This window comes from Chelonia mydas, chromosome 25, assembly GCF_015237465.2.
Source record: "Chelonia mydas isolate rCheMyd1 chromosome 25, rCheMyd1.pri.v2, whole genome shotgun sequence".
NCBI classification, from domain to species: domain Eukaryota; kingdom Metazoa; phylum Chordata; order Testudines; family Cheloniidae; genus Chelonia; species Chelonia mydas.
Window position 1 is genome coordinate 3,159,562 of NC_057858.1, and position 26,035 is coordinate 3,185,596.

Genomic DNA, 26,035 nt, shown 5'->3' on the forward strand with positions numbered 1-26,035 from the left:
CTTTCATTTCAGGGCGGCTCGCTTAACCCTTTGTGGGCCACACACTGGAAGGCAAACAGAGGGCGAAAGAAAAGGTAACTTTGGGGAACTGGGACTTGGGCAATTAACCGTTTGGGAAACGGGACTTGGGCAATTATGCTGGCAATTAAACATACAGGAAGACTGAGAGCAGGCCAGAAAATACTCCTTATACCTGGGGGAACCCTAAAAAATTAATAGGTAGGAGAGACAAGTCTCTGTATTGCAAGGGGATGGGGCTAATCTAAAACAGCCTTGCACATTTCTTTCTCACCCTCCCCTGCTCACCTGGGAGGGGTGTTTCTTCCTTAGCATCTCCCTAGCAAGGACAGGTGAGGGGCTGGGTGCTTGGGCTGGGAAACTGGCATGGCATTTTTGCAAGGGGGATCAAACGGCTCTTTCCTCCCTAGCCTGCTATGACTCTGTGGTTTCGAGGCACCTTCCCACCTGCATTAGTACCACAAGCCTCTGGCCAAGGTGGGCAAGATGCATCTCAGTCAGCCAGAGGGGTCCCTATTGAGCAATAAGAGTTGTCGTGTCCCCCCTCCCCCCCGCATCCCCAGGGCCTTCTCTTCTGCAGCACCCTCAGCACCAGGGAGCAAAAAAGAGTGGGGCATTCTCTCCCCTGTGCTGACTAGCTGCTAGCTCCAATCCCCACCTGCCCTGCATGCTCCATCCCCTTACTGGGCCCCTTACTGAATGAGGGAGGCAACCTAGTGACAGAGGATGTGGAAAAAGCTAATGTGCTCAATGCTTTTTTTGCCTCTGTCTTCACGAACAAGGTCAGCTCCCAGACTGCTGCGCTGGGCATCACAACATGGGGAGGAGGTGACCAGCCCTCTGTGGAGAAAGAGGTGGTTAGGGACTATTTAGAAAAGCTGGACGTGCACAAGTCCATGGGGCCGGACGAGTTGCATCCGAGAGTGCTAAAGGAATTGGCGGATGTGATTGCAGAGCCATTGGCCATTATCTTTGAAAACTCGTGGGGAACGGGGGAAGTCCCAGATGACTGGAAAAAGGCTAACGTAGTGCCAATCTTTAAAAAAGGGAAGAAGGAGGATCCTGGGAACTACAGGCCAGTCAGCCTCACCTCAGTCCCCGGAAAAATCATGGAGCAGGTCCTCAAAGAATCAATCCTGAAGCACTTACATGAGAGGAAAGTGATCAGGAACAGCCAGCATGGATTCACCAAGGGAAGGTCATGCCTGACTAATCTAATCGCCTTCTATGATGAGATTACTGGTTCTGTGGATGAAAGGAAAGCAGTGGATGTATTGTTTCTTGACTTTAGCAAAGCTTTTGACACGGTCTCCCACAGTATTCTTGTCAGCAAGTTAAAGAAGTATGGGCTGGATGAATGCACTATAAGGTGGGTAGAAAGTTGGCTAGATTGTCAGGCTCAACGGGTAGTGATCAATGGCTCCATGTCTAGTTGGCAGCCGGTGTCAAGTGGAGTGCCCCAGGGGTCGGTCCTGGGGCCGGTTTTGTTCAATATCTTCATAAGTGATCTGGAGGATGGTGTGGATTGCACTCTCAGCAAATTTGCGGATGATACTAAACTAGGAGGAGTGGTAGATACACTGGAGGGCAAGGATAGGATACAGAGAGACCTAGACAAATTGGAGGATTGGGCCAAAAGAAATCTGATGAGGTTCAATAAGGATAAGTGCAGGGTCCTGCACTTAGGACGGAAGAACCCAATGCATCGCTGCAGACTAGGGACCGAATGGCTAGGCAGCAGTTCTGCAGAAAAGGACCTAGGGGTGACAGTGGACAAGAAGCTGGATATGAGTCAGCAGTGTGCCCTTGTTGCCAAGAAGGCCAATGGCATTTTGGGATGTATATGTAGGGGCATTGCCAGCAGATCAAGGGACGTGATCGTTCCCCTCTATTCGACATTGGTAAGGCCTCATCTGGAGTACTCTGTCCAGTTTTGGGCCCCACACTACAAGAAGGATGTGGATAAATTGGAGAGAGTCCAGCGAAGGGCAACAAAAATGATTAGGGGTCTGGAACACATGACTTATGAGGAGAGGCTGAGGGAACTGGGATTGTTTAGTCTGCAGAAGAGAAGAATGAGGGGGGAGTTGATAGCTGCTTTCAACTACCTGAGAGGTGGTTCCAGAGAGGATGGTTCTAGACTATTCTCAGTGGTAGAAGAGGACAGGACAAGGAGTAATGGTCTTAAGTTGCAGTGGGGGAGGTTTAGGTTGGATATTAGGAAAAACTTTTTCACTAGGAGGGTGGTGAAACACTGGAATGCGTTACCTCGGGAGGTGGTAGAATCTCCTTCCTTAGAAGTTTTTAAGGTCAGGCTTGACAAAGCCCTGGCTGGGATGATTTAATTGGGGATTGGTCCTGCTTTGAGCAGGGGGTTGGACTAGATGACCTCCTGAGGTCCCTTCCAACCCTGATATTCTATGATTCTATGATTCTATGATCCCTCATCTCCCCTACCCGCTTCTAAGGCCCCGCTCCCTCCCTTGTCTCCTCACCTAGCAAATCCCCCTGCACCCATGAAAGTCCTTCTGAAGGATTAAACAAAACACGCAGCACTCAGTGACATTTACACCTGTTGCTCTGCTTGTCTGTTACCCCCCCTTCCCTCCTTGGGTCTGGTCTGTTTTGGATGGAAACTCTCCAGGGAAGGGACTCTCTAGTACTCTGTCTGGCCAGCGCCTGGCACAATGGAGCCCCATCCTCAACTGGCCCTTAGCTGCATAGGTGCTACCATAATACAAATAATAAAGAACAATAAGAATTGCCCTACTCCCCTCTCCCTGGGGCCAATGCAGAACAATATCTCTAAGCCACGGGGCTGGGCTGCTGGTTGTTCTTCACTGAATTCATTAGAGCAGTGCTTGCCTGCACCAGTGTGGAATTTGGCCCATTTGCCACCCCCAACCAGGCCAACAGTCCAAGTCCTGCTGTGTGTCCCTAGGACTGTGGTCAATGTTTGATGTTATAGAGGAGGGCATAAAAGTCACCTTAGACAGCAGCCTGATTGCGCAATGCTGAACAAGGAGAAAAAATTCTTCCCTAACGTCAGCAGTGATCGGCTTCGTTCCATCCCAGCGCACGAGACAGGATTACGCTATAGTCTTAGCCTGCAGGGCCACCAATTTCATCCCTGCTCATAGAACTGTCCATCTCTTTGTTTGCTATCAAGCACAGTCTAGTGGTGTGAACACAAGACAAGGAGGGAGGAACATCTCAGCTCTAATCACATCTCCGACCAGGATTCTCTCTGGGGACCAAAGCCCGAAAGTTCCTCTATAGCTCAGCTTCCTGGGCTGTGAAACGGAGATAACGATATTTTTCTCTGATAGGGGGTTGTGACGATTCCTTGGTCAATGTCTGCATAGCACTTTGAATGATACGGAAGGCTAAATATTCTCACTAGCTACAGTGTTTGACTCCACATTATGCAGCTTCACAGGTGTTGTCTTGGGAATCAGGTTTCCATTGCTTTGAGAATAATGGGGAACTAACACTGCCACTCAGGTGCTGTTTCCTTAAAGCACTGACCCTTCCAAATTACAGACCAACTGCCAATGGGCTTTTTCTCTCCCTCCTCAACCCACAGACCAGATCTCTTCTGAGCTGTAGATATCTCACTTAACCCATCTGATATTGGTAAGGGGCTATTTTTAAACAAGCAGATATCTCCTCCCTGGAGAGGCAAATAAAACTGAACAGTGGCAGAGGCAGTTCAACACTGCAAGTACATGGCTCTCCCAGTGAGGAATCTTTTGACAGTCCCTGAGTAACAGGTGACTTCCACATGCCTTCCAAAATTAAACAAACACAGCTGAACACTGATCTAATAGATTATGCATATCATGGTGACCGATACTTAGATGGCACTTTCCATCAGAGTATCTCAAAGCTCTTTATAAAAGTGAGTATGTATTATAATTCCCATTTTACACATGGAGAAACTGATGAACATATAGGTTAAGTGACCTGGCTACGGTCAAACAGCAAGTCAGTAGCAGAGTCAGGTCTCCTGATTCCCTTCATTCCCCAGACCATGCTGCAGCCCATGTCTCCCAATTCCCAGTGCATGAACCACTAAACTCCCTTCCTCCCTTAATCAAATCTGTATAATCAAATAATAATTGAAGGCACAAGACCATAGGGGAGCTTTTCCCACCCAGGTGCCATATTGGCATGCTAGGTAATATTTACTTAGAAAAAGCTGGGGTGTTCCTGTTGTGGAATCTATCTAGGGCCCTGATTCTGCAGACACTCACATGCTTAACTTTACTAGTACAAGTACTCCCACTGACATCCGTGGAACGACTAACAGCGGTGAAATCAAGCATGTATGTAAGTGTTTGTAGGATGGGGGCCTCGGTCTCTATAGAATAAGGCTGCACTACACCTTACTCTTCCTGGCCCCCAATTGTACATAAGGGTTTACAGTATACCCATCAAGGAATACAGGAGCTAATTAGGAAGTACTTAAAAGTTTTATGCTGCTTAGAAACTGAGCAAGTGTGATGGGTGCTCACCAGTGGCGGATTAATGATTTTGCCGCCCCTAGGCCCTGAAATAATTGCCGCCCCCCGCCTCCTCCCCTGAGCGCGCTCCCGGGTCCTGCTTCTCCCTGCCAGCGCTTGTGCAGGAAACAGCTTCGCGAAGGAGGCGGCGGGGGGGGAACGCGGCGCACTCAGAGTGGAGGCGGGGCCAGGGCGGGGATTTGGGGAAGGGGACCAATAGGGGCAGGGAGGGGGCGGGGAAGGGGTGGAGTTGGGGCGGGGCCGGGGGAAGCAGCTCTGGCTGCTATTATAAATTTGCCGCCCCTGCAAATTTGTCGGCTTAGGTGTTAATAGGCCACTGGTGCTCACTCCACACTAGCCAAGCAGGGGTTAATGAGACTGAGGAAGTGGCCTATTAACTGGATAGACCACAGCTGAGGGGAATTCGTAACCCTGGACAGATGATGGAGCCCAGCTGAGAAGGAATAGGCAGGGCTGGTACAAAGCCAGGAAGCTGGCAGCAGAAAAAGGCTGCAGAGGGAGCCTATAGCTGCTCTCTGGAGATTTGGTTGTATTTGGCTGAATGAGTGATGACAACATTGGCCATTCAGGTGGTGTGTGTAGGTTTGAGGCCCAGGGCTGGCTCTGCTGTTTTTGCCGCCGCAAGCTGTGAAAAAAACCTGTCGCTGCCGAATTGCGGCCGCGGCCGGCAGGAGAGAGAGAAGCTGCCGCTGAATTGCCGCCGCAGCCGGCGGAAGGGAGAAGCTGCCGCCCCTTTCTGACCGCCGCCCCGAGCACCTGCTTAGAACGCTGGTGCCTGGAGCCGGCCCTGGTGAGGCCATGCCTACGCTAAAGAGAAAAGGGGTATTTTTAATGTTAATATCCTGGTAAAGAAAAGGCAGTTGTAGTTTTAACAGGGCCTAGCTGGGCAAGATAAACCTATACCAGCTGTTACATTCACAGCATACGCACAGAGCTAGAAACAAAACAGAAATGCCCTTGCTGGAAGGTTGAACTTTATTTCCTAGAATCCAGAAATCTAATACGCACTATGCAAATACAGAGCTAGTCAAAGCAGGCTGCTCCCTAAAGCAGAGGAGCACAACTCACCCCACCTTGCACCAGACTGGCTATTTTGCAGACTCACTGCTGAGGAGCAGAACTGCACTCTTCTCTAGGAGCCCCCTCATCTGCAGGCAGGAGCAGGAAACCCCTTAGAATTTAAAGTGACAACTTATTTTAACAAGTTTTCAATACACCACACCAGCTAGGGTGACCAGATGTCCTGATTTTATAGGGACAGGCCTGAGTTTTGGGTCTTTTTCTTATATAGGCACCTACTACCCCCAATCCCTGTCCTGATTTTTCACATTTGTTGTCTGGTCACCCTAACACCAGCTAACACATTTAAACCACAACTGCCTTCCTAGTCTTCTCTAGGGTGTTGCCATTGGTTAACACCTGTTAAAAACACACCTTTCCCCCCCTCTCATAATGAAGACAAGGCTGAGAGAAAATAAAATCAGAGGCCAGGGCAGATCTCTATACTAGATGGTGCCATTCTAAGTGGAAAAGAGGTAACCTGCCAGCAGCCTGCCATGAGTTATTGGGAAGTCCTGGGCTCATGACAGTTGAAAACAGGACATAATGGGTTGGGGAGGCCAGCACTTTCTCAGCCCAGTATCCTGAAAGGACAATACTGAAGGCACAACTCTAAGATAAATGGGTTATTACGAGGCAGAAGGGGATCGTTTCTTTGAAGAGCTTCTTTTAGATGAAGCATCTTCCACAGCTGATAGGATGTTTCATTTGTAACAAACTGCTTTGGGATCGTCCTTCCTGTTAACAGGCGGAGTGCCCATCAATTAGATCGGCCAACTAAGCCTGGCACTGGCATCCTCGTGACTTCCTCACCCCTGGAGAGTACGTCATGTTGCCACCACAGAAAACAAACACTGGCAGCAGCATAGCCAGCTGGCAGCCTCCCAGCAATACAAGTATTGTAAAGAGAGAAAAGGAAGGGAAAGAGACACACTCTCAAGGGGCCAACAGCCCTGGTGAAAGGGGGGACAGTTCTACTGACTTCAGTGGAGCTGAGCGCACTTACAGCTGGGCTGAATTGGACCCAATATTAGGGAGCTGCGGAGAGATGGAAAAGGCTGTTGGACCAGAAGGACCAATGACTGATTCACAGTTAAAGGGACCAGAGTCTATTTCAAATCTAGTCCACTGCAAACAGTAGCTGCGGGTTCTGACGGCTCCCTCTCCTGCCCCCTTTACAATCCCACCTGCCTGTTTTAGAAATGTTTCTCTTCCCTCCAGTTGCTGTACGGAAAAGCTCCCAATATCAAGAGGAAGTGAGTGTCTCTGGGGGGGACACAGTGACACTGACGAGACACAAAGTACCGTCAAATGTACAAAGCATTAGTGTGGAACTGAGTCGAGTCACACAAACCCTGTGTGGTCCTGCCATGTCCCCGCACAAGAGGAGGCACTCCTGCACTGGGAGCAGAAGAGATTCCATGTAGGGCCTAGCCACGTCCCAGCATTTACGGGGAGGGGGAGGGTGGTGTATGCAGGTGCCTTTGCAAGGTCAGTGCATCCCCTACCATGCCCAGGCACCCATGTGTGTGACACCATCTTCCTGCTGCCCTGTGCCGTCCAGCCACACTTTGTGAAATGGGAGTGGGACAGTCATCCCACAGGAAGAAAAGGAGTACTTGTGGCACCTTAGAGACTAACCAATTTATTTGAGCATAAGCTTTCGTGAGCTACAGCTCACTTCGGGTGGCACTTCTGTTGCTCGGTAGCTAGGCCATGTCAGAGTGGTGCTTGAGGAGGAAGTGGGCATGCAGCTTTGCAGAAGCAGAGCACCCCTCATGGGGCCCTTACGGGGGAGGGCAGGAACTCACACTGCCCTTCTTCCGTTTGAGTCAAAACAACCAGAACAACGTAATATAAAGCTATATATCTACGTACTCCATCTTCTTATACTATACCCCCCATGAAATCAACCAGAGTCACCAAGGTCATAGCCAGACACCTCTAACTCTGCCCTCTGTGAAATACCATGAAAATCAGGATGCACCCATCTCCTGGATAAAAAACTTCCACACTGCCATAGTGGAGGCTTCAGTGCAATGGGCTGGTCTGAGGATCTGCTCCTTTGGTTAAGCAGGGATTGGCTGTGATGCATGAGAAGTATTCTCCTTGAGAGGAGGGAGGGATGATGTATTTCGTAACGTTCAACAGCAACTGCTTTGTCATCCCAGGTGAGACTCATACGTTGTATCTGGTTGAAGGAATTATTTTTTTTGAAGCAGAAAAGAATTTAATTTGCATAACACTTACAAAGAATCACCAAAAAGGAAAAAAAAAAACTATGCAACAAAACAAAAGCAAACGCAAGGTATAACACAGCAGCCTTCAGGAGGGAGAAGTGTTCAGGCTAGTCTGGGCCCAGAGCGGGGGGGCTTTCTCGACACTCATGGTCTTCCACCCTCCTGAGTTACCTGGTGGCCTAGAGCGGGGGGGCTTCCTCGACACTCGTGGTCTTCCACCCCCTCAAGTTACCTAGTGCCATGCCCAGTGTCACTGATTATTCCTCTCCTGAGAGTGCCTGACAAGATGGGCACAGCTGCGGGATGGGCAGTTTGGGGGGGGGAACGTACACCCACATGTGATAGGACCCCTCCTCGGTGACTGTGATGATGGTATCCACAGCGGCAATGGCTGGGGCTGGGGTCTCTCGCTCTTCCCCTCAATCAAAGGGTCAGACGGAGGGAACCAGATGGGGTCACCAAGCAGAGAACCTCGGACAGCGCCCACCGCTCCTCGAAGGCATCAAGGGAGTCGGTGGACGCCGCCCAGAGGAACTCCGCCCGGATACGTGAATGTACTGAGAATCGGAAAACGGCCCTACAGTCGCAGGACGCTATATTGGCCAACCTCTTCTCTCTGGTTTTATAGATGGCTGTTTTAGCTAGGGCTAGGAGGAGGTTAACCAGGAGATCCCACGACTTTGAGGGGCCACGGATGGGGAATGTGTAAATAAAAAGGTGAGGGGAAAAGTGCAGCCAAAGTTGAAGAAATAATGCCAACAACACAGAACTACTAGATCCTGTGTGTCAGGGCAACAGAGGAGGAGAACTCTACCACGAGGTGGTGCTGTTACATGAGAGAAAAAGAAGACGCCAACAACAACTGGTAATAATTGACTGTAAAGTTCTGGGCCTATGTGGGTTAAGAATAAAAGGGAGAGTGGGGAAGAGGATTGTTTTGGCTCAGTTCCCTAGGAGGGCAGGGTGTAGCCCAAAGGCCACTTTGGGTTTGTCTAGAATCTAGACTAGGATTTAAAGGTGCATTGTTAAAATGTGCTATCTAACCTGTTCTAGCTAACATATTAGAAGTGAAGCATAGGCAAGGCGGTGTACATTTTAACACAGTGGTTCTCAACCAGGGGTATGTGTAACCATGGGGATATGCAGAGGTCTTCCAGGGGTATGTCAAGTCATCTAGATATTTGCCTAGTTTTACAACAGGCTACATGAAAAGCACTAGTGAAGTCAGTACAAACTAAAATTTCACAAAAAGAAAAACAAAGTAAAACTATTTCCCCATGTTTATTTCCCCACCCTCCACCCCCCACTGTTCCTCAGATGTTCCTTTTAACTGCTGGAAATGGCCCACCTTGATTATCACTACAAAAGGTTTTCTCCCCCCCTCCCCCCCGCTGGTAATAGCTCATCTTAAGTGATCACTCTCCTTACAGTGTGTATGGTAACAACCATTTTTTCATGTTCTGTGTGTATATAAATCTCCTCACTGTATTTTCCACTGAATGCATCCGATGAAGTGAGCTGTAGCTCACAAAAGCTTATGCTCAAATAAATTGGTTAGTTTCTAAGGTGCCACTAGTAATCCTTTTCTTTTTGTGAATACAGACTAACATAGCTGCTACTCTGAAACCTAAAATTTCACAGACGCTGACATGTTTATAAAAAGAAAAGGAGTACTTGTGGCACCTTAGAGACTAACCAATTTATTTGAGCATAAGCTTTCGTGAGCTACAGTTCACTTCATCGGATACATACTGTGGAAAGTATAGAAGATCTTTTTATACACACAAAGCATGAAAAAATGGGTGTTTACCACTACAAAAGGTTTTCTCTCCCCCCACCCCCCTCTCCTGCTGGTAATAGCTTATCTAAAGTGATCACTCTCCTTATAATGTGTATGATAATCAAGTTGGGCCATTTCCAGCACAAATCCAGGTTTTCTCCCCCCCGCCCCCGCACACAAACCCACTCTCCTGTTTAACTACAATCCATCGGTGATCTTCCTGATAACACCATCCTGGCCACTATGGGATGTAGAAGCCCTCTACACCAACATTGCACACAAAGATGGACTACAAGCCATCAAGAACACTATCCCCGATAATGTCACGGCTAACCTGGTGGCTGAACTTTGTGACTTTGTCCTTACCCATAACTATTTTACATTTGGGGACAATGTATACCTTCAACTCAGCGGCACTGCTATGGGTACCCGCATGGCCCCACAGTATGCCAACATTTTTATGGCTGACTTAGAACAACGCTTCCTCAGCTCTCGTCCCCTAACGCCCCTACTCTACTTGCGCTATATTGATGACATCTTCATCATCTGGACCCATGGAAAAGAAGCCCTTGAGGAATTCCACCATGATTTCAACAATTTCCATCCCACCATCAACCTCAGCCTGGTCCAGTTCACACAAGAGATCCACTTCCTGGATACTACAGTGCTAATAAACGATGGTCACATAAACACCACCCTATACCGGAAACCTACTGACCGCTATTCCTACCTACATGCCTCCAGCTTTCACCCTGACCACACCACACGATCCATTGTCTACAGCGAAGCTCTGCGATTCAACCGCATTTGCTCCAACCCCTCAGACAGAGACAAACACCTACAAGATCTCTATCAAGCATTCTTACAACTACAATACCCACCTGCGGAAATGAAGAAACAGATTGATAGAGCCAGAAGAGTTCCCAGAAGTCACCTACTACAGGACAGGCCTAACAAAGAAAATAACAGAACGCCACTAGCCGTCACCTTCAGCCCCCAACTAAAACCCCTCCAACGCATTATTAAGGATCTACAACCTATCCTGAAGGATGACCCAACACTCTCACAAATCTTGGGAGACAGGCCAGTCCTTGCCTACAGACAGCCCCCCAACCTGAAGCAAATACTCACCAGCAACCACATACCACACAACAGAACCACTAACCCAGGAACCTATCCTTGCAACAAAGCCCGTTGCCAACTGTGGCCACATATCTATTCAGGGGACACCATCACAGGGCCTAATAACATCAGCCACACTATCAGAAGCTCGTTCACCTGCACATCCACCAATGTGATATATGCCATCATGTGCCAGCAATGCCCCTCTGCCATGTACATTGGTCAAACTGGACAGTCTCTACCTAAAAGAATAAATGGACACAAATCAGATGTCAAGAATTATAACATTCATAAACCAGTCGGCGAACACTTCAATCTCTCTGGTCACGCGATTACAGACATGAAAGTTGCGATATTACAACAAAAAAACTTCAAAACCAGACTCCAGCGAGAGACTGTTGAATTGGAATTCATTTGCAAATTGGATACAATTAACTTAGGCTTGAACAGAAACTGGGAGTGGCTAAGTCATTATGCAAGGTAGCCTATTTCCCCTTCTTTTTTTCCTACCCCGCCCCCCCAGAGGTTCTTGTTAAACCCTGGATTTGTGCTGGAAATGGCCCACCTTGATTATCATACACATTGTAAGGAGAGTGATCACTTTAGATAAGCTATTACCAACAGGAGAGTGGGTTGGGGGGGGGGGGGGGGGGGAGAAAACCTGGATTTGTGCTGGAAATGGCCCAACTTGATTATCATACACATTATAAGGAGAGTGATCACTTTAGATAAGCTATTACCAGCAGGAGAGTGGGGTGGGGGGAGAGAAAACCTTTTGTAGTGGTAAACACCCATTTTTTCATGCTTTGTGTGTATAAAAAGATCTTCTATACTTTCCACAGTATGCATCCGATGAAGTGAGCTGTAGCTCACGAAAGCTTATGCTCAAATAAATTGGTTAGTCTCTAAGGTGCCACAAGGACTCCTTTTCTTTTTGCGAATACAGACTAACACGGCTGTTACTCTGAAACCTGACATGTTTATAGCGCTCTATATACTATTCAGCAGTTCTCATTTTAATGGGGTCACCAAGGCCAGCCTTAGACTTGCTGGGGCCCAGGGCAGAAAGCCACACGGGGCTGAAGCCAAAGCCCGAGTTTTTAAGAGAGGTGAAATTTGGGGTACACAAGACCATCAGGCTCCTGAAAGGGGTACAGTGGCCTGGAAAGGTTGAGAACCACTGTTTTAACACATGATAAACGGGTCAAATGGGTGGGAGCTTAGACTTTCGAGTGGTGTAACATGTTAATGTCTGTGCTTCCTTGTCTACACTAGGCTTTTCAGAGTGGGTTCGTTCGAATGTGGTCTGAGATCCCCCCTTTAAATCCAAAGCGTGTCTCGGGGCTAATTTCTTTGAAGAGCTCCTTTTAGACGACAAAGCTTTCCTAAGGCATTGTTAGTGGCTCTTTAGAAACCAAACATCCTAACATCACCAGTTAGATTGACCAAGCCAGCCTGACATTGGCATTTGCATGACTTCCTCACCCTGGTTCAGCCCTGATGTGAGGGGACAAACTTCTATTGACTGAAATGCTGTTGCACTCACTTACACCAAGGCTGAATTTTAAAGAATGTAGAGAAAAGAACTTTGGAACCTAAGGGTGTTGGTCACAGAGCTGCTGATTCAAATTGGAAAGGGGAGCATCAATTTCAAATCTAGTCAGTTTCAACTATGCTGTAAAATACTTGCAGGTTCCACAACTGCTCCTCACTGCCCCTCTTCCCCATCCATTTCCCAATCACATTTCCCTATTTGTGCAGAAGCAAAGTGAGGTCTAATACTCCACTTGACTGCATTGCTCTGTTTGTATGTTGGTAATCCGATAACTTGACTGCATTGTTCTGTGTGTCGGTACTGTGATAATTTTTGAATGCTGCATCCGATTAATGCTAAAATGTCAAGGAATGGTATCAACGGTCAGAAACCTGTTTATGGTGGTGAAAACTGGGTGGGTGGGAAATGGGGCACACACAGAGCCCCTGCCATCTGGTTAACAGAGTGTCTGCTTTTACCACCTTTGTCTGTAGATCAAAGAACCAGCTCATGGCAGAAATTAATGCCTTTCAGCATAACAACATCCCTCAGCTCTGATCTGGCCTGGTTTAAAATGTTGGCACCTTGAAAGCCTTCTCTCCCAGACAGAACCAAAATAAGGAGAATGGAGGGGGGCATGGGACAATGGAGCAAAGATGGGAATGGGGGCACAGAGAATCCCTGGAAGGGGGAGGTAGAAAGAGGGGACACTGACATAGAGAGAAGGGGGAATAGGGAGAGGCACAGAATGCTGCTGGAATGAGGGGGTGGGTGGGAGGGTTGCAAGGAGTCCCTGAAATAGAGGGGACTGGGAGGGTGGCACACAGGGTGCTCATGGGGGGAATGGAGGGATGCTGAGAACTCCTAGGGCGTGCAATGGCACGGCATGCACAGGCACCGCAGCGTGACCCTCTAGTTAAAAAGATTTTCCTCTCCTCTGCTGCTGAATTAAAACCCCACACAAACAACAGCGGAAACTGACTGACTCTACTAGGGAGAGGAGGGGGTGACAGAGGACCTGCTGATTCACATGTATTAGTCATTATCACATATATAACAGTAATATCAAGGGAGACCCCAGGATCAGGGCTTATTGTATTAGGCAATATGCAGTCCAATGTGCGAAGCATCCAGGTGCTGCAAGGTCAAGCCATGGATGCCATGTCCCATTCTACCACATCCTGGCACAAGGGCAGTGGTGCCATCAGAGCAATGCCACATTCCATCCTGCAAGGTCCCAGCACGGGGCCCTGGTGCCATCGGGGGCGATCCACGCCCCGTCCTGCCATGCCCCAGCACGGGGCCGCGGGGGGATGCCACGCCCCATCCTGCCACGTCCCAGCACGGGGCCACGGTGCCATTGGGGGCGATGCCATGCCCCAGCACGGGGTTACCGGGGGCGATGCTATGCCCCGTCCTGCCACGCCCCAGCACGGGGCCACGGGGGGATGCCACGCCCCGTCCTGCCACGTCCCAGCATGGGGCCACGGTGCCATCGGGGGCGATACCACGTCCCCTCCTGCCACGCCCCAGCACGGGGCCACGGGGCCATCGGGGGCGATGCCACGCCCCAGCACGGGGTTACCAGGGGCGATGCTATGCCCCGTCCTGCCACGCCCCAGCACGGGGCCACGGGGGGATGCCACGCCCCGTCCTGCCACGTCCCAGCACGGGGCCACGGTGCCATTGGGGGCGATGCCATGCCCCAGCACGGGGTTACCGGGGGCGATGCTATGCCCCGTCCTGCCACGCCCCAGCACGGGGCCACGGGGGGATGCCACGCCCCGTCCTGCCACGTCCCAGCATGGGGCCACGGGGCCATCGGGGGCGATGCCACGCCCTGTCCTGCCACGTCCCAGCACGGGGCCACGGGGGCAATGCCACGCCCCCTCCTGCCACGTCTGAGCACGGGGGACGGTGCCATCAGGTCGATGCCACGCCCCAGCACGGGGCCACGGTGCCATCGGGGGCGATGCCACGCCCCGTCCTGCCCCAGCTGATGGGGGGCAGCGTTAGCGCAGCCGGCTTCAGCGGGGTTCCTGAGCCCGCTCAGTCCCTGTGAGCATGCTCCCTACAAGCCAAGCAGCAAATGGGGGGGGGAGACCCTTCACCCGCACCCCCCCGGGGGCCATGGCACGTTCCGTCCTGCCACCTCCCAGCACGGGGCCGTAGCGCCGCCCGGGGCTGGGGCAGGGGGGATGTGACGACGGCTCCCGCCCGACGCCGCAGTGGAACCGGCCGGGCCGCTCGGCCAATGAGAGCCTCCCGCGGAAAGCGCGGCCGTGTTGCCATGGTGACCCGGCCGGCCCCGCCCCCCGCTCTGTGGGCTTCTAACGCCCAGTCCCGCTGCTCCTGGTGACAGCGGCCGGCCCGCCGCGCTCTCCAGTCCCGCCCCCGCCGCCCGTCATCGCCCAATGGGGGCCTCGTTTCCGTGCCTGGGGCTCGCTGCCTCCGCTTCCTGCGGGCTCTATGGTCTCCTTCCGCCGCCGGGGCTCGCAGGGCGCCTCTAGCCGCCGCGCTCCTGGCTCTATGGTCCGCGCGGCCCGGCGCGCTCCCCGCTCTCCTCAGCGTCTGCCTCGCTGCTGCCGTCGGCCGGAGCCGGGCGAGTGCGCGCGGGGGCGCTGCCGGGGCCTGCCCGCTCTGGGCGGCCATGGAGCTGGAGCTGCCGGACGGTGCGGAGAGCGCGGTCGAGGCCGGAGCCGGAGCCGTCAGCCCGGAGGCTGGATGGGGGGGACCGGACTCGGCAGGAGGTGAACGGGCGGCGGATGCCGCGGGGTGGGGGGCTGAGGCTCTCCCCACGGGGGCGCCCGGTGGGGACCCGTCCGGGCTGAGCGCCCCCCCCCCACTGCCTCAGGGGGGCGCCCGTCAGGGCTGAGCGCCCCCGGCCCCCCCCCCCACTGCCTCAGGGGGGCGCCCGTCAGGGCTGAGCGCCCCCGGCCCCCCCCCCCCCCACTGCCTCAGGGGGGCGCCCGTCAGGGCTGAGCGCCCCCGGCCCCCCCCCCCCCCACTGCCTCAGGGGGCGCCCGTCCGGGGTGTGCGCCCCCGGCCCCCCCCCCCCCACTGCCTCAGGGGGGCGCCCGTCAGGGCTGAGCGCCCCCGGCCCCCCCCCCCCCACTGCCTCAGGGGGGCGCCCGTCAGGGCTGAGCGCCCCCGGCCCCCCCCCCCCCCCACTGCCTCAGGGGGGCGCCCGTCAGGGCTGAGCGCCCCCGGCCCCCCCCCCCCCCACTGCCTCAGGGGGGCGCCCGTCAGGGCTGAGCGCCCCCGGCCCCCCCCCCCCCCACTGCCTCAGGGGGGCGCCCGTCAGGCTGAGCGCCCCCGGCCCCCCCCCCCCCCCCCCCCCACTGCCTCAAGGGGGGCGCCCGTCAGGGCTGAGCGCCCCCGGCCCCCCCCCCCCCCCCCCACCACTGCCTCAGGGGGGCGCCCCGTCAGGGCTGAGCGCCCCCGGCCCCCCCCCCCCCACCCACTGCCTCAGGGGGGCGCCCGTCAGGGCTGAGCGCCCCCGGCCCCCCCCCCCCCCCCACTGCCTCAGGGGGGCGCCCGTCAGGGGCTGAGCGCCCCCGGCCCCCCCCCCCCCCCCCCACTGCCTCAGGGGGGCGCCCGTCAGGGCTGAGCGCCCCCGGCCCCCCCCCCCCCCCCTGCCTCAGGGGGGGGCCCGTCAGGGCTGTGCGCCCCCGGCCCCCCCCCCCCCCCCACTGCCTCAGGGGGGCGCCCGTCAGGGCTGAGCGCCCCCGGCCCCCCCCCCCCCCCCACTGCCTCAGGGGGGCGCCCGTCAGGGCTGAGCGCCCCCGGCCCCCCCGCCCCCCCCCCCCCCACTGCCTCAGGGGGGCGCCCGTCAGGGCTGAGCGCCCCCGGCCCCCCCCCCCCCCCCCCCTGCCTCAGGGGGGCGCCCGTCAGGGGTGAGCGCCCCCGGCCCCCCCCCCCCCCCACTGCCTCAGGGGGGCGCCCGTCAGGGCTGAGCGCCCCCGGCCCCCCCCCCCCCCCACTGCCTCAGGGGGGCGCCCGTCAGGGCTGAGCGCCCCCGGCCCCCCCCCCCCCCACTGCCTCAGGGGGGCGCCCGTCAGGCTGAGCGCCCCCGGGCCCCCCCCCCCCCCCCCACTGCCTCAGGGGGGCGCCCGTCAGGGCTGAGCGCCCCCGGCCCCCCCCCCCCCCCACTGCCTCAGGGGGGCGCCCGTCAGGGCTGAGCGCCCCCGGCCCCCCCCCCCCCCCCACTGCCTCAGGGGGGCGCCCGTCAGGGCTGAGCGCCCCCGGCCCCCCCCCCCCCCCCCACTGCCTCAGGGGGGCGCCCGTCAGGGCTGAGCGCCCCCGGCCCCCCCCCCCCCCCCCCCACTGCCTCAGGGGGGCGCCCGTCAGGGCTGAGCGCCCCCGGCCCCCCCCCCCCCCCCCCCACTCCCACCATGCCTCAGGGGGGCGCCCGTCAGGGCTGAGCGCCCCCGGCCCCCCCCCCCCCCCCCCCACTGCCTCAGGGGGGCGCCCGTCAGGGCTTAGCGCCCCCGGCCCCCCCCCCCCCCCCACTGCCTCAGGGGGGCGCCCGTCAGGGCTGAGCGCCCCCGGCCCCCCCCCCCCCCCCACTGCCTCAGGGGGCGCCCGTCAGGGCTGAGCGCCCCCGGCCCCCCCCCCCCCCCACTGCCTCAGGGGGGCGCCCGTCAGGGCTGAGCGCCCCCGGCCCCCCCCCCCCCCCCCACTGCCTCAGGGGGGCGCCCGTCAGGCTGAGCGCCCCCGGCCCCCCCCCCCCCCCACTGCCTCAGGGGGCGCCCGTCAGGGCTGAGCGCCCCCGGCCCCCCCCCCCCCCCACTGCCTCAGGGGGGCGCCCGTCAGGGCTGAGCGCCCCCGGCCCCCCCCCCCCCCCACTGCCTCAGGGGGGCGCCCGTCAGGGCTGAGCGCCCCCGGACCCCCCCCCCCCCCCACTGCCTCAGGGGGGCGCCCGTCAGGGCTGAGCGCCCCCGGACCCCCCCCCCCCCCCCCCCACTGCCTCAGGGGGGCGCCCGTCAGGGCTGAGCGCCCCCGGCCCCCCCCCCCCGCCCCACTGCCTCAGGGGGGCGCCCGTCAGGGCTGAGCGCCCCCGGCCCCCCCCCCCCCCCCCCACTGCCTCAGGGGGGCGCCCGTCAGGGCCTGAGCGCCCCCGGCCCCCCCCCCCCCCCCCACTGCCTCAGGGGGGCGCCCGTCCGGGCTGAGCGCCCCCGGCCCGCCCCCCCCCCCCCCACTGCCTCAGGGGGGCGCCCGTCCGGGCTGAGCGCCCCCGGCCCGCCCCCCCCCCCCCCCCCACTGCCTCAGGGGGGCGCCCGTCCGGGCTGAGCGCCCCCGGCCCGCCCGCCCCCCACTGCCTCAGGGGGGCGCCCGTCCGGGCTGAGCGCCCCCGGCCCGCCCGCCCCCCACTGCCTCAGGGGGGCGCCCGTCCGGGCTGAGCGCCCCCGGCCCGCCCGCCCCCCACTGCCTCAGGGGGGCGCCCGTCCGGGCTGAGCGCCCCCGGCCCGCCCCCCCCCCCCACTGCCTCAGGGGGGCGCCCGTCCGGGCTGAGCGCCCCCGCCCCCCCTCCCCCAATAATGTTGCCTGGGCAGAATCCCTCCATGCATCGGGAGGCGGGATCGCTCAGTGGTTTGAGCATTGGCCTGCTAAACCCAGGGTTGTGAGTTCAATCCTTGATGGGGCCATTTAGGGATATGGGGCAAAAATTGGGGACTGGCCCTGCTTTGAGCAGGGGGTTGGACTAGCTGACCTCCTGAGGTCCCTTCAAACTCTGATATTCTATGACTCTCTCCTGTGGGGGCCCTCTTCCAAGAAGCGAGCCTGGGGCTGCTCCGCTCTGCAGGGTGGCAGTGCCCTGAGCCTGCCCTGCTGCTCACTGTTCAGGAGTCGGGAAGGGGGCAGCTTGGGGTGGGGAGCCCCTGGAGCTGGGCGCTCTGGGTGGTGAGGAAGACCCTGCAGCTCGGGCAGGGAGGGGCTGTGTGCATTGAAAGTAATGTACTAATGTCAGGGGCAATCTGGGCTGCCTCTGGGGGGTGGGGAGGGAATAGTGCAGTGCAGCAGCTTGTGGAATGGGAGAGGTGGGAGCCCCATTGCTTAGCAGTAGGACATCGGGATGGTGCCTCGTCTACACAGGACTGAGCCCTGGAGAATAGGGCACAGTCTTTCGTTACTGAGATGAACTAGATGGGACTGAATAGGCTTTCTCTGTCATCTCTCTTGAAAGGAGAATGCTGGAATATCAGCAACATGCAGGGTCTTAGGGAAAAATTACCCTTCTTCTCCCAACCAAATACTAGCAGGTGACATCTGAGCAGACAAGAAGCCTATTGCTGCCTGGGTTTGTTGGCTTTTCTCAGCCCTCCTGTCCCTGTAATATCTGAGTAGCCTCACAGGCATTTTTGATGTTATCCTTGCAACATCTCTGCACGGTCGGGGAATGGTAAACCACATTTTATAGACACTAGGGCTTTTAAATGACTTGCCCAGGGATCACACACCGAGTCTGGGTTTCAGTCCTGTGCACCAACCACAACTTTCTCTGGAAAGTGCGAATCCATTTGGCTCTGTTCCTTTGATAAACTACAATGTTATGTTCATATTCATTCCCATAGAGAATGGGATGGGAGGGGTCTCCTCTCTTGCATCCCTGGTCTTCATTGCTTTCATAGAATCCTAGGAGATGAGGGTTGGAAGAGACCTCAGGAGGTCATATAGTCCAACCCCCTGCTTACTTCAAGCTCTTCCTATGACCTCCCCCATGTAGCCCGTATAAGTTGTGAGAACCTTTTCCAGTCACAGGAAAATATTTCTGTCACGTTATCCGTTCATCTTATCCAAAGCAAGATCAGAAAGCTCTGCTTTCTCAAGGCTGCCTGAAAGTGATTATAAGGCTGGAAACAAGCTCCTGAGGAGGCCTGGCTATTACTGATAATATTAAATGAATTTGGGAGTCTCAAACTGACAAAATCAGAAACACATTGCTGAGCAAATCCCTGTGCATCTGTTCTTGCTCGCTGACTTACAGTTCATTATAACTTTACAATTTTTAGGTTCAGTTTTGCATATGACCATGGTGCAACTATTCCAGGTTGTTAAGCGGACAACAACTCCCATTGTGGGTCCCTTTCAGAGAGATGCTGAGTATCTCTGGCTCTAAAGGCTGAATTTATTCATAGTATTTAACAGAACCAGCTAAATTTTGGTGTCACAACACAATGATCTGATTTCTTTTGGGTTTTTAGAAGCAGTAGAACTTAAATAATCTACTACAGAAATTGGTGGAGATGCCATCTAATGGGGTTGGCAGTGTTTAATAAGCCAAATGTTGTAAAAGGTGGTCGTAGCCACACTTCTAGAGACTCCCAGCCGGGCCATGCACTTTCTGCTTCAGTTGGTCAGTACTGCTAGGAAAATGGAGGGAACAACTGCATGTGGCTTGCTGCAAGAGAGATCTAAAAAAGTAAATCAGAAATTTTTCTAGGCTTCCTTTTCTGGAGCACAGTGTGAGGCTTGTTTAGAAGGCTTTATGGCTTTTGATGCTGAGTAGAAAAAAGAAAACGCTTTGTCACAAAGCAACAAAAATTTCACTTGCTCTTCTGATTTTTTTTTTTTAAAAACCTCTTTAATTTCCTAAGAGTGTCGGAGGACAGCAGAATATTATTGTGATGCTTAGGACGCAGCAAGGAGTCTGTGGAAGCTATGGCTCAGCTGCTGACTTAAAACAAAACAATGAGTGGATAATTTTTTTCCTTCTCCAAAAAAAGCACACTGGCTGACCTAAAGCTGTAGGAGATCTAGTCTCATTTGACTAGCACCAGGCAGATACAGGGCAAAGAATAATGTTATCAATGTTTTCATTTGAAAAACTGCTTACTCGGTACTTACATAGCTTTCCAAGTGTTCCACATGACTAGATATAGACAGGTCCCTGCCCTGAAGTGCTGACTGTTAAAATAGGCAACCGGGAATGGGGGTAGATGGGCAGCACACGGAAACGTTTTAAAAACATTGTCAAAAGAAAGTTTGACCTAAGCCTGACTGCATGCATTCTTCTGTGAAATATTCCCAAATGCATGGTTATGGCACGCTGTCACCATAAGGACTACACTGAAATCCTGTGAGGGCAGGGCACTGAGTGATGTAGCGGGGTGGGTATGTGTTTTGAGAACTCGCATTCCTATGAATGGGAACGCTGTTCCTTTGCTTCCAGGCATATTTTGGGATGGATACCTCCCAGATAGAACTTCTCCTTGTCTCAGCCTCTGTTTCTCCACTAGCAGTTTTCCTATGTTTCCCACCATTGTAGCTGCTGTACACAAATGCTGATTGATGTGATGGTTAAAGCTTTGGAAACTCACTGCACCAGCACCCGTTGCTGCTACCATTAATGGAAGATTGCTGGTATAGACAAAAGCCACTTTGCAGTTGGATTGGCTGAGAGCTGTGCTTCCTTATTAAATGAACTTGACAGAGTTAATTAACAGCCTTGTCCAGGTCAGTAAAGGCCTCCAGAATGCATGGGGAGAAATGGCATGATGTGAACTTCAAGGAAAGAGAGGACTCACTTAGTATGCACAGGGACGTAACTAGAAGTCATGGGATGGAAGTAAGAGGAAATTTGGGCTGAATATCAGAAACATTTTTCTGGCAGTCAGATGGATTAAATTGTGGAGGGATCTCCCAAGGGGAATTTTGGAAGCTTCATGATGTCCCGTGGGGAAAAAATCACACTTGACATTGGCAAGCAGGAAGTGCTCATTCATGAGCACAAGGGTCTCATTCATCAACTTCTGCAGAGTCTGATCTTTCTTCCTCTGCTCCCCCCCCCCCGGTTTTAGCCATTATGGGGGGAGGTATAGCTCAGTGGTTTGAGCACTGGCCTGCTAAACCCAGGGTTGTGAGTTCAATCCTTGAGGGGGCCATTTAGCCTGGACAGCTGCATGCAGTTTTACCAAGCAGCACTTGAGGACTTCGCTCAGTTTCGCTGTGAGCAGCAGTGAAAGTGGTGAAAATCCCATTATCTTCACATGGCAGGTCTTTGGGGAAGCTCTGATAAGCAGCAGTAGTGGCAGGCCCTGGAGTTACTCAGAATGGAGTACCTGTCCCTAGAACGTGGTTGGGAAGGGTGAATAGCAATGACCTCATCCTTCTCTCCTCCCTCTATTAGCAGAATCCAGGAAGCTGAGGGAATGAGAAGAGTCCAAAAACTCCTTGTAGGGAGTGGGGCTCAAATTATTGGAGACCCAACTACATAATGGCGTTACAAAGATAGTGCCCCCAAGCAGGGTCCAAAGGCAACATACTTGTAGGAATCGCAGCAGTTTAGGGAGGTGAGGCCTAGATTTCTCTCTCACCCCACGCCATCTTTCTGATCTCTCTATCTAGTTGGTGTTTGGTCAGTTTTTCAAGTCTTGCCCCATCACTTGTGACTCTTAAAGGCTAGACAAAACACTAGAATCCTCCAGTGTCTAGAGGGTGAGCCCTCTACTTGTCAGGAGATGGGCTAGATGATCTAATAGCTGGATTCCATTATCTGGCTCAGTACAGTGTTTCTCACTGTCTGCTTTTCCCTCCCTGGAGACAAAGGGGGAGTGCAGGGTGGAGTCTGTTCACTCTTAGGTGTTCATAGAATCATAGAATATCAGGGTTGGAAGGGACCCCAGAAGGTCATCTAGTCCAACCCCCTGCTCGAAGCAGGACCAATTCCCAGTTAAATCATCCCAGCCAGGGCTTTGTCAAGCCTGACCTTAAAAACCTCTAAGGAAGGAGAATCTACCACCTCCCTAGGTAACGCATTCCAGTGTTTCAGCACCCTCTTAGTGAAAAAGTTTTTCCTAATATCCAATCTAAACCTCCCCCATTGCAACTTGAGACCATTACTCCTCGTTCTGTCATCTGCTACCATTGAGAACAGTCTAGAGCCATCCTCTTTGGAACCCCCTTTCAGGTAGTTGAAAGCAGCTATCAAATCCCCCCTCATTCTTCTCTTCTGCAGACTAAACAATCCCAGCTCCCTCAGCCTCTCCTCATAAGTCATGTGCTCTAGACCCCTAATCATTTTTGTTGCCCTTCGCTGGACTCTCTCCAATTTATCCACATCCTTCTTGTAGTGTGGGGCCCAAAACTGGACACAGTACTCCAGATGAGGCCTCACCAGTGTCGAATAGAGGGGAACGATCACGTCCCTCGATCTGCTGGCTATGCCCCTACTTATACATCCCAAAATGCCATTGGCCTTCTTGGCAACAAGGGCACACTGCTGACTCATATCCAGCTTCTCGTCCACTGTCACCCCTAGGTCCTTTTCCGCAGAACTGCTACCTAGCCATTCGGTCCCTAGTCTGTAGCGGTGCATTGGATTCTTCCATCCTAAGTGTAGGACCCTGCACTTATCCTTATTGAACCTCATCAGATTTCTTTTGGCCCAAACCTCCAATTTGTCTAGGTCCTTCTGTATCCTATCCCTCCCCTCCAGCGTATCTACCACTCCTCCCAGTTTAGTATCATCCGCAAATTTGCTGAGAGTGCAATCCACACCATCCTCCAGATCATTTATGAAGATATTGAACAAAACCGGCCCCAGGACCGACCCCTGGGGCACTCCATTTGACACCGGCTGCCAACTAGACATGGAGCCATTGATCACTACCCGTTCACCCTCTTAGCCTCCGTGGATACTGGCATTATAGCTTCAGTCAATCTTGACATGTTGGTGTTAGGGGTGCTGGTTAGAACACTATTACAATGAAGTGTTTGCTCATTGGTGGAAAATCTCTTCCTCAGCCTAAAGATAAAATCATAAGTAACTTCACAAGGGATGTGGGAAATGGTTTTGTCCAGTGAGCAGATTAAAAAGCTGAGATAAGAAGTCTACCTGCAGGCCAGAAACAGTTCAATCTTTCCCAATGTGGTGAAAAAGAAAATTGGAGAGGTTGCTCTGGGAATGGAAAGATCTTATAAGCTTGAGGAAGAATCAAATATAAACATCATCCCACGTGTGATGAAGGTTCAAAGCATGGTGCTGTGGTGCATGCCCACTGCCCTTGGAAACGGTGCCAGTTAAGGTGATGGTGGCTAGTTAGAAGACCCCCACCCCCAGACCCATTGACATTTTATAGACCCTCTGCAATAGCTTCTCCCTAAGTCAGCCCAGTACATAGCCCATCTGTGGCAAATTAGAAGAAAGCCTTTGAACTAAAATTATAACTGGTTTAGCAAACTAATTGCCCCTTTAAATGAGAATAGGCAGGAAGTGAACACGAAGGGCAGGAAGATTTCTAGTGGAAGTTGAGAGCTGAGGAAGGACCATAAGAACTAGAGACTTTCCGTCTTAGCACTGAGTATTCTAGCCACTCTTTTAAAATATTTTGGACTTGATTTTTTTTTTACTAACACTTTGGCTTAGCCAGCATTGATCTGTATGTAACAGCTAGTTGCATAATCCAGTACTACTACTTAGCATATGTGCAACATGCCTCAGGTGGCACGTGACCAGGATTCATTGCCAAATTTGGTCCGCAGGCTGGATCATTAGCTTCCCTGTCCCGCGCTGGGTACCGACTGGCAGTGCGGCGTGAACACTGATTCATACCCCCCAATCCAGTACTGATAGGACTGAATGAATAGCTGCTGCTGTATTCCATTCAGGGAGCTTTCTTATAGGTCTCTGAAGAAGTCTTCCTTAGAAAATGATCTGAGACTGTACAAGTAGTGTATAATTTGAGCCCAGTGATTAAAGCAATTCACTCACATGATTTATATGCTTCTGGCAAGAGCCCGTAATCTGATTAAAATGTGAATTTTCCCATATACAGATCTTGCAGTATAAAAACAAAGTCCAACTTACAGTGCTAGGTCTCTTCATGAAAGCATCTTTCAGCTGAAACAAATTAAATCCAGAAATAGGTCTGACATGGTCATGTGATATTCCGACAAAGGTTTGGAGTACTGTGCTCATCAGGTGCTGCTTACATCTTTGTCACTTCTTATTCCCATCCATCTCTTTGGACTGCTGAGCATGTTCCTGCAGGCCAGAATTAATTTGCAGGAGCCTGGCGGGTGCCTTTCTTCTGGCATTGGTGATGTTGCACCTTAGTATTTTCTAAGAGGCTTTTTTTCCAGCACATGATTAGTTCCCATCTCTGTGCATGTGGGAACAAAGAGTTGTTCAAGATGTAATAGACTTGAAAGTCACATTTGTCTGAAAAGATTGCCTCTACCCTAGTCTCGTGTAACTACAGCAGAGATGGCTAAAACTGAAATTAGAGGGAAAACATTTTTCTGCCTGTCAGTGTCTATACTTGGTGCATAGTCAGTTTCACTCTGATTTGTTGACTTCTTGTCTTGAGCCTTCTCTTCCCCAGTATTTACCAGTAACACAGTAGCAGTTGGAGTTTAGCTCCAGGAGCTTGTCTCCTGTTTCTAGGATCCCTGCACTGAAGTGGGGAACAGCAGAAGCTAGGAATCACTTTCTTCAATCCCAAGACATCTTTATAGTGCTGGATTGCAATGGGAGCTTGGTGGGTCACAGAGCCTCCTTTGTTCTCTAGACCCTTCTGATGCTAGGGAATATAAAATCTGGGTGCCAGGGAGCCCCCTTCTTTTTTACAGGCTGTGGAGCAGTGAGAGCTTGGGCAGGGACTGTGGGAGAAGTAGTACTTCAGTTTCCAGGTGTTCTTTGCAGGTCCTGGAGAGGAGGTTAGAAGAGAAGCTTTGCCTTGCTACTCCTGCTGAAGATGCAAATGCATGGAGGCAAGAGGATGGGTGAGCCCAAGTACGTTTGGACCCGTATAAATATCAGCAGAGCACCTGGAAATCCTATTTATATTTTTTCATAAAGGAGTCTTTTAAAAAAGATTAAAGGGGACTCTATCAGAGTGTTATTTTTACTTAATTTTTAAAAGTGTAGGTGACTGTCCTTTAATTCAAATACATGGCTTTCCCATGAGATGCCGTGTCTTGTTCTGGTCTCCTGACAGCTGTGCAACCTGCATGAATACAACTGAGAGCAGAACTTGTTCCATTCTTAGCCACATTAATAAAGAGTTAGTCATGCACTCAATAGGCCCAAAGTATTGAGCTTGTTCAGTTTCATGTGCACAGAGCAAGATATGAAGTTGAACTGGTTTGATATATTCTAAAAGAGCTCTCATTCTGTGGCTTGAGTTCCCAATAATAAATTTACATTAGGTACCTCTGCACTGCACTTTACTGTTCCTTAATCTAGTTGAAGAGACTTGTAGAAACAAAATATTTTCAGGTTTCAGAGTAGCAGCAGTGTTAGTCTGTATTCACAAAAAAAAAAAGGAGTACTTGTGGCACCTTAGAGACTAACCAATTTATTTGAGCATAAGCTTTCGTGAGCTACAGCTCACTTCATCGGATGCATTCAGTGGAGAATACAGTGGGGAGATTTATATACATAGAGAACATGAAACAATGGGTGTTGGCATATATCCCACTGGTAGATGCACAGGTGAACGAGCCTCTGATAGTGTGGCTGATGTGATTAGGCCCTATGATGGTGTCCCCTGAATAGATATGTGGACACAGTTGGCAATGGGCTTTGTTGCAAGGATAGGTTCCTGGGTTAGTGGTTCTGTTGTGTGGTTGCTGGTGAGTATTTGCTTCAGGTTGGGGGGCTGATTGTAAGCAAGGACTGGGCTGTCTCCCAAGATCTGTGAGAGCGTTGGCATACTGTGTCCTTTTCCTTTTGTAGAGAAGCAAAGTGTGTGTTGTAAATGGCTTGTCTAGTTTTTGTAAAGTCCAGCCACAAGGAAGTTTGTGTGGAAGG

General features: G+C 53.0%; 1 protein-coding gene across 7 annotated transcripts in view; it reads left to right on the forward strand.

Moving 5' to 3' along the window:
• Window positions 1–14,643: 14,643 nt before the first annotated feature.
• PIP5K1C (phosphatidylinositol-4-phosphate 5-kinase type 1 gamma) overlaps window positions 14,644–26,035 on the forward strand; it is a 78,434-nt gene continuing 67,042 nt past the window's right edge. For 2 of the 7 annotated variants that reach the window (XM_037885535.2, XM_037885534.2), the window contains exon 1: window positions 14,715–15,029. In XM_037885535.2, coding sequence (XP_037741463.1) covers window positions 14,930–15,029 — 100 coding nt within the window. In that variant the 5' untranslated portion in view covers window positions 14,715–14,929. Of the gene's footprint in view, window positions 15,030–26,035 lie in introns of all 7 variants that reach the window. The other 5 variants (XM_043535638.1, XM_037885536.2, XM_043535634.1 and 2 more) reach the window with 5 other exon arrangements.